Source organism: Oncorhynchus kisutch, linkage group LG6 (assembly GCF_002021735.2).
Source record: "Oncorhynchus kisutch isolate 150728-3 linkage group LG6, Okis_V2, whole genome shotgun sequence".
Classification (NCBI taxonomy): Eukaryota; Metazoa; Chordata; class Actinopteri; order Salmoniformes; family Salmonidae; genus Oncorhynchus; species Oncorhynchus kisutch.
Genome location: NC_034179.2, coordinates 36,089,933 through 36,098,908, shown reverse-complemented (window position 1 = coordinate 36,098,908; position 8,976 = coordinate 36,089,933). Strand labels below are relative to the sequence as shown.

At 39.6% G+C, this 8,976-nt stretch overlaps 1 protein-coding gene across 1 annotated transcript; it reads right to left on the bottom strand.

Annotated features, from left to right (window-relative positions):
- Positions 1 to 1,103: 1,103 nt before the first annotated feature.
- Positions 1,104 to 8,165, bottom strand: mrpl22 (mitochondrial ribosomal protein L22). The gene is made up of 7 exons (XM_020485529.2): positions 8,042 to 8,165; positions 7,895 to 7,937; positions 7,550 to 7,685; positions 7,327 to 7,392; positions 2,911 to 2,988; positions 2,191 to 2,260; positions 1,104 to 1,379 (listed from the first exon to the last, which is right to left on the bottom strand). Exons 1-7 carry the CDS (start codon positions 8,067 to 8,069, stop codon positions 1,171 to 1,173), a joined length of 630 nt encoding a protein of 209 aa, XP_020341118.1. The 5' UTR covers positions 8,070 to 8,165; the 3' UTR covers positions 1,104 to 1,170.
- Positions 8,166 to 8,976: the final 811 nt, after the last annotated feature.

The window sequence follows — 8,976 nt, the reverse complement described above, 5'->3', positions numbered from 1 at the left end:
AGTCCCTCCTACAGCAAAGCACCCCCACAACATGATGTTGCCACCCCCGTGCTTCAGGGTTGGGATGGTGTTCTTCGGCTTGCAAGCATCCCCTTTTTTCCTCCAAACATAATGGTCATTATGGCCAAATCATCAGACCAGAGGACATTTCTCCAAAAAGTATGATCTTTGTCCCCATGTGCAGTTGCAAACAGTAGTCAGGCTTTTTTATGGCGGTTTTGGAGCAGTGGCTTCTTCCTTCCTGAGCAGCCTTTAAGGTTGTTGATATAGGACTCGTTTTACTGTGGCTATAGATACTTTTGTACCAGTTTCCTCCAGCATCTTCACAAGGTCCTTTGCTGTTGTTCTGGGATTGATTTTCACTTTTCACACCAAAGTACGTTCATCTCTAGGAGACAGAACCTTCAGGTGTTTGAAAATTGCACCCAAGGATATTTTACCTTCAAGTAGATTAGAATGCAGCTTCCACAAGGATTAACCAGACTTGTGGCGATCTACAAGTTCTGGCTGATTTCGTTTGATTTTCCCATTAAGTCAAGCAAAGAGGGAGGGACTGAGTTTGAAGGTAGGCCTTAAAATACATCAGCAGGTGCACCTCCAATTGACTCAAATGTCATCAGAAGCTTCTAAAGCCATGACATTTTCTGGAATTTTCCAAGCTGTTTAAAGGCACAGTCAACTTAGTGTATGTAAACTTCTGACCCACTGGAATTGATACAGTGAAATAATCGGTCTCAAAAATTGTTGGAAAAATTATTGGTATTTTTGTTGCATATCCTAACTCCCCGCGACAACTTAGGAGTGGGGCCACGGCCATGGTCAGCATTTGTCAACAGCGAACCTGGAGCATTTATCGTTAAATGCTTTGCTCAAGGGCACATCGACAGATTTTTCATCTTGTCGGCTCGGGGTTTGAAACTAGCAACTTTTAGGCTACTGGCCCAACGCTCTAACCACTAGGCTACATACAGCCTCTAAGAGCTTACGCTTTGACTAAAATGTTAATGTAAACAATTAACTGCTGGGTGCGATCAAAAGCAGACAATCTCACAACAAAAACATACTACTTATAAATCCAAAATGAGAAAATCCAGAATCGTAAAAACAATCCCTCAAATATGATACATTATTTATTTACAACATATCAAATCACAAACAGTAATAGTTTCCCTAGAGTGCGTGGATAATGGTGCGACTCTTGAGCTGTTCAACGTAATTCTTGGCCTGGTCGAAGCCAGTCTTCTGTTCTGCCTTCGGTGGAAGCCCCTCCACCAGCTTGACAAAGTAGTGGCAGTGCACTTTATCCATGATCCCAAACATTCCTCTGCCATGGTAACGGATACGTTTCAGGTACTTCCCCTTGTTGGAGAATGATTCCGCTGAAGTGAGGGAGAAGGGGATAAAGAGTGCGTGAAAGAGTGTGTGTGTGACAGACATAGAACACTGACACATTTCTCATTCTGGAATTGCATTTGAATGTCAAACACATCAGAATAAAGATATTTCTGTTTCCATTTGTTTATCTATAATAACCTCTGAATTACATTTGCATAAATCATACCCAGCCTCTCTGAAGTGAAGAAAATTATGTATTTTCAGGCATCTAAAATTACATCCCTATTGTGATTTTTCAATACATTTCCATTGCTTTTTCCATTTGAAAACAGTCAGGACGTGATTAGAATGCAGCTTCCACCCTTTTATGATCACCATCACTTTTTTCTAACCTTGTTAACAATTTACATTCAGGAATTCAATCATGCTATTTAGGGCACGCATGGGCAATTTCTGCCATACATTTTATTGTGAGGATTCTCACAAGATGTTATGTGTATGAAGTTGTGTATCAGAGACTATCTGCACTGACTAGTATCCACACATCCCACACACAAACACTCAGTCAACACTGCTGTTCTATGATACTGTTCTATGATATACCATTTATTCTACTATGTGACCGAGACACTGCCCACATATTTATAAAAACAGTATTATTACTATGCATACTACCTCTATTACTTATTTTTTACCTGACTCTTCATTATTATTAATATTGATTAACGTACTGCATTAAGGGAGCTAGCACACAAGCATTTTGCTGCGCCTTTTATACTTGCTGTGAACTGTGTGTGAGACAAATACAATTTGATGTGTAATATTTCAAGAAGATGTACGACAGTTGACACTTACCAACATATAAATTGGACTTGTATTCCACATTGTGATTCCTGACTGCCATCTCCTGGGCTTCCAAGAGAACCTTAGAAATACAACAACGTATCACATCATGAAAGGAAGACGGGCCAAACACTGACAAGTCATACGAGTGTATTTTGTCAGTATAACTATAGAACTACTGGACATGAGCACATCACACAGACAGGTCACCCGTGATATAAAATCAGTATTTGACGCCCATCCATGTCCGAGGACAACGGGAGATGATGTGGAAACAAGGTCACTAGGGGCAACAGTGAGCGCTGTTAACTTCAAGTAGGTTTCGGTTTTGCTAGGGCGTTGTTGACGGGGATGGCAGATGGGCGCAAGCATCTGCCCCTGGTTCAAAAGGTAAGCATCTGCCCCTGGTTCAAAAGGTAAGCATCTGCCCCTGGTTCAAAAGGTAAGCATCTGCCCCTGGTTCAAAAGGTAAGCATCTGCCCCTGGTTCAAAAGGTTGCATGTTCAAATCCAGCGATAAAAAGTTGTTTTTGATATTCTTGTTTTAAGACTAGGCATCAAATGCCTAAACTTAACCATCAACACTTCGAAATTTGACGTTTGAGAAACACGAATGGATGTCTAATTCTGATTTGAGTCTGTGAGAGCTTGTTGCATCACAAGCCTAAATATTGCATTGTTTTCCAAAACTAGCTAAAGCATGCTGTAGAAAGTTACATGGATTAAAACATACCTCTTTCATGATCTTTGCCCCCTTTTTGTCATTGAACTCAAGCTGTGCAATGGCCTCGTCAATAGTCATTCCTCTGATCTGTTGGAATAATACAGAAGAGGAAGTCAACCAATAGCGGACGCATAAAAATGGCAGGCCCCATGCACTTAACACAAATGCCTTGTTGGCCAAGTTCACCTTATTGTACATTGCTCTCCATTACTCTTTTTGTATTATCGTCAGCACAGTATACATGATCCCAATTTTACCTCCAAGATACTGCCGATTTGAAAAACGAAAGAGTAGATTGTGCTGATTTAATGGTGCCATTCAATTGAACCATGTTGCACGCTATAGTTTAAAAACTCTGTTTTAGCACTATGTCATATCTAAATTGACATCGTTATGCACCTTTGGCATAATACTTCATCATTTTAAAAACTGTTCAATGCACCTGTTTTTATCTCAATACCAAATCATCTGACTAACAATTAAGTAACTTACCGTAATCGTTTTAAATTAAAATGGTACTAAAATAAATTGTTCTTAGCAAAGAGCAATTTCTCAAGCAACAATTTTGGTAGGACTGTCGGAGTGGTCTGAGTTGGGAGGGGAAACTGAAAACTAGCCGTTATTGGCAGAGAGGTTTGAAACTCTTTCTTATTGGTCTATTAACTAATTTACCGTGAGATCACCAGGCAGGCCAAAACTCCATCCCATCAAAACAGGCTGAAATTTCAGGCAGTCTTTTCAAAAAGCGCATTCACTTTCACAGTATTACGCCAACCTCAGTGTGGAAATATATATAAAAACACAGGAAAATAATGTTTTTGACTGCATTTAACAAAATAGCATACTTAAAAGGACAACCTACAAGTAAGGCTGTCAGAGAAGGTCAGCATTATATTGTTTTATGACAACCAATCTATGGGACAGGCACAAGGAAGGCACTGGACAACAACCCACTAGGAAAGTGAAAGCAGGGAAGGCCATAGCTGTGTATACGACAATGCTATCCCTCTTGGACAACATCGTAGCGTAAAAACCCACCACATGTGCGTCACGAATCATGAATAAGATTCTATTTGAAATTACTTGACATTTTTGCAGGGCATTGGACCTTAGAGCCTACCATTGGGAATTTCAGTCAAAATATCCATTATTCAAGGCTTTTATCCCCCCCCCATTAAAATAATTCCAATTGCAAATTAACACTTTTATTCATTGATGGAAAGACCAGTCCACGGAAATACATATGGCCGTAATGCTTATCGGTCTATAGCTTAATTAGCATAATTGTGGAATTAAATTGCCACATGTGTATTTACATTAGGCATGTATTTTATTTATCACACACGCACAACAAACAGACAGAGCCTATTTTGAGCAGAATATCACCTCAGACAACACTAGAGCTGCTGCAGCGCTTCAGCTCATTGCTGCTGGAGTGCAACATGTGCTTTTATAAGACCAGTCACTGCGCAATATTTCAAAAAATGCAAGTGTGTTAAACTTGGATGGCCACAATTAAAAAGAGTTACCTTTTTTTTTTATTAAAATTGAATTGCCACTCCCATTAGACATTCAGGTGCATAGGGAACAGTACACAAGCAATAAGAGATGCTCAGTAATTTCCTCCATATATAGCACAATCGGGAAAGTATTCAGAACCCTTCCCCTTTTCCACTTTGTTACAGCCGAACTCTAAAATAGATAAAATAAAACATTCTCAATCTATACACAATACTTCATGACAAAGAGAAAACAGGGTAAGAATTATTTGCAAATGTATTAAAAATAATAAACAGAAATACCTTATTTAAGTGTTCAGACCTTTTGCTGAGATTTGAAATTGAGCTCAGGTGCATCTTGTTTCCATTGATCATCTTTCTACAACTTGATTGCAGCATTGAAGGTCCCCAAGAACATTATGGCCTCCATCATTCTTAAATGGAAGAAGTTTGGAACCAACAAGACTCTTCCTAGAGCTTGCCGCCGGGTGAAAATGCGAAATCAGGGGAGAAGGGCCTTGGTCGGGAAGGTGACCAAGAACCCGATGGCCACTGACAGAGCTCCAGAGTTTCTCTGTGGAGATGGGAGAACCTTCCAGAAGGACAACCATCTCTGCAGCACTCCACCAATCACGCCTTTTATGGTAGAGTAGATAGATGGAAGTCACTCAGTAAAAGGAACATGACAAGCTGCTTGGAGTTTGCCAAAAGGCACCTAAAGGACTCTCCGACCATGAGAAACAACATTCTCTGGTCTGATGAAACCAAGATTGAACTCTTTAGCCTGAATAAGCATCACATCTGGAAGAAACCTGGCACCATCCTTACGTTGAAGCATGGTGGTGGCAGCATCATGCTGTGGGGATGTTTTTCAGTGTTTTAGTCAGGTTTGAGGGAAAGATGAATGGAGGAAAGTACAGAGATTCATGAAAACCTGCTCAGGACCTCAGACTGAACAACGACCCTATGCACACAGCCAAGACAACGCAGGATTGGTATCGGGACAATCTCTGAATGTTCTTGAGTGTCTCAGCCAGAGCCCGGACTTGAACATGATCGAACATCTCTGGAGACCTGAAAATAGCTGTGCAGCAACGCTCCCCATAAAAACTGACAGAGCTTGAGAGGATCTGCAGAGAAGAATGGGATAAAAAAAATAAAAACAATCCTCAAATACAGGTGTCCAACCTTGTAGCCGAGTAAAGGGTCTGAATTAGAGGTCGGACGATTATGATTTTTCAACACCGATAACGATTATTGGAGGACCAAAAAGGTCGATATCGATTAATCGGACGATTTCTTTTATTTGTAATAATGACAATTACAACAATACTGAATTAACACTTATTTTACCTTAATATAAAACATCTAAATCAATTTAGCCTCAAATAAATAATGAAACATGTTCAATTTGGTTTAAATAATGCAAAAACAAAGTGTTGGAGAAGTAATATGTGCCATGTAAAAATGTGTGCCATGTAAAAAAAGCTTCGCGTAACTGGCAGGCTACTCGTGGAGTGCAATGGTTAGAGTATTGGACTAGTTAACTGTGCGGTTGCAAGATTGGAACCCCTGAGCTGACACGGTGAAAATCTGCCGTTCTGCCCCTGTACAAGGCAGTTAACCCACAGTTCCTAGGCAGTCATGTTTTTTTTAATAATCGGAAATCAGCGCCCAAAAATACCAATTTCCGATTATGAAAACTTGAAATCGGCCCTAATTAATCTGCCATTACGATTAATCAGTCGACCTCTAGTCTGAATACTTATGTAAGTGGTTTTTATAAATGACTGTTTCATGACTACTGATCAATTCATGGATATATTTATAATTAGGAGGTTATCCGTTTGAAATCCTTTTATTTCTGTAATTATGTATTGTATTGGTTTTTGTGGCTACCAACCACACCTGCACACCATTTCTTTGTATTATCTGTATTGCTGTCCATCACTTGATTTCTTTGTTTCAAATAAACTTTAATTGACCAGAAACCAAAGGCACAATCCTAGTCATATTAGCAACACATCCTAGTTGTTGCATCTTTAGATTCCCCCTCTTTCAAAGATCTTAGCCGAGATTTTGATCTCTGTTACATATGGAACCACATCAGGTATGCCGTTTAGGCGTTTTTGCACAACTTTTTGCACAACTTTTTGCACAACTTATGTTTTATTGGATGCTTCATTAAAAGGAATTGCATATACAACCTAAACAGGACTTTCAAATCAAATGTTTTGGATGGGTGTAGTTTGGCTTGCCTGGTGACATTAGACAGTATAAGTTAATATAGCCCAATAAAGAGTTCCAAACCCCTCTTCCAATAACAGCTTGTTTTCAGATTACATATCCCTCCCCAGTCAGACCACTCCCAGTCATAGCTTGAGAAAGTATTTTTTGCAACAACAAAAAAAAGTTGTTTCTTTCTGATTATTTTAATGGAAAACTATTACAGTAAGGTCTTCAACTGAAATTAGAGAAATTATTTGATAGAGAAAATGGCTGCATTGGGCCTTTAAACAGACTTTTCAAACGTGGGTCTGCTGCATATGCCTGAAATTACATCCTCTCTGCTCCACCTCATGTCATAATAAAAGTCCTACATGTGTGCAAGCATATTGAATTAAATTGATTGGTGCATGCGTGGCAAAAAATATAAAAACTGCTGATGCTCTCCTTTACAAGACCTTAGTTAACCAGGGATCTCTTTACAAGAGGCAAAAGCCCTTGCACAGAAAAGAGTGAGGAGAGCCATGGTGAACTCGTTATGTTTCCAAGAGGGACAAGAAGATTAAGTAAAGAAAGTACATTTATGAGATTTTGAATATAGCATCTAAAGAGTAAGAATACACGGGTAAAATCTGTTATGTCTAGAGCTATCTGGAAGGTGTTCAACATGTTGCTTTTACATTCAAACCTTTACACTCACCATATTTGCTAGATACCACATCTTGTCCTTGCTGTACTTGATTTGCCTCCTGCAGTGGTGCACCTCCTGTGAAATAAATTTATTGGTCTGTATTTAGTATATCGCAACAACTGAAAACCACTTAGTTAACAATAAAATGGTCAGATATGGAATGACTTCCATCGGAATACATGTTTTATTTAACCATAACTACTGTATGCATCACTTGGTTGTTGGAACTCACTGCAGGTCTTCGTGCTTCATCAGGCTTCTGTGGTGGGAACATGTGCAGGTTCTTCCTGTCCCAGTTCTTGTTGACATCTAATGCGGCGCTGGTGTGGATGCAGGGGAGCTTCTGGGTTTTACCAAAGGCAAATAGCCTGGATAGAGAAGAGAACTTCGCTAAGAAGCTAACGTTAGCTAGCTAACGTTTGATAAGTTAGACAGAAAGAGGTGCAATACAAAAAATCTGGCAAATACTTGTAATAGGTATAATTATGGAAGTTGTAAGCACATATATAACTTCACTGCTTGATTTGTCCTTCACTGAAATTACAGCGCTGTTAGCTCGTGTGCTGGTTCTCCTTACCTTGAGCGTATCTGCCCAGCAAAACTCCTGAGTAGTGTGAACCCTATGAAAACATAACCCATGTTTAGTTCATTCTAAACCACACTTTAGAAGAGGTAGAGAATGAAATAGACACTGGCATTTCAAGTACAATACTATTAAACTTACCACCGCCTACCGTTACGGAGGTCGCCATGTTGAATGTATGACGTCGTCCACACGTTCTGCTTTACGGCAAGTGCACGCGAGACTGTCGTCGCTACCTACCACAACCACACATTCATAAACTCCGCCTATTTCTAAAATGTATTTTCTTAAAATCTGATTTTAAACCTAACCTTAACACACTGCTAACCTTATGACTAACCATAACATTAAATTACAACTAAAAAGCAATTTTCTGTTTTTATCATTTTATCAACTAGTGGAAATGCAAAGATACTGGTGCTCCTTCTCAGGGCTCAGTCGCCTATCTTCTTCTTGAAATTTGTATTGGCAGATCGCAACCAACTAAAAGGTGCATACACCATCATCTACTGTACTGGAGTGTGTGGCCGATAACGGCCTCCCTATTAATATATGTATCTTATTTAGCCCTATGTTTCCGCCTACTGTTCTGGAGTGTGAATTCATTACACTTTATGACACAAAAAGGGAAGAGACAAAGGACTGGAAAAGGAAAAAAGGGAAGGGACAAGGGACTGGAAAAGGAAGCAAAATTGCCCTACCAACACCCGTTAAAACCTTGCCACTAACACACCTTGTAACTCTTCTGCAGTAAAATCTCATACACCCAAGTATTTCTCTGTAGCTACCACCACAACATCTACTTTCTATTATTTCAGTTCCATTTCTGCGGTACAGTTGATAACCATGGCTATGAACGCTCAGAAAGCAACCTTAGTGGCGCACGTTATTCCTATCACTCTATTAGCCCGGCTTACTCACAGGGAGCCTCTTAGGATCCCTCGTCCGGGACCCATCTTCCTCTACTTCTCTCTTCACTTCCTCAGCATATGAGGCTATTTATATACTAGATCTATACTGTAAAAAAAAATCTAGACATTATCTTCCATTTCTTTTAGACTAGCATTTGGCTTTCA

Coding starts and splice junctions, on each gene's coding strand:
- mrpl22 (XM_020485529.2), bottom strand. CDS start 8,069: ATGGCGACCTCCGTAACGGTAGGCGGTG. Junction 7,686..7,894: donor GCTGGGCAGATACGCTCAAG/GTAAGGAGAACC, acceptor TTCTCTATCCAG/GCTATTTGCCTTTGGTAAAA. Junction 2,261..2,910: donor GGGCAAAGATCATGAAAGAG/GTATGTTTTAAT, acceptor TGTATTTCTAAG/GTTCTCTTGGAAGCCCAGGA.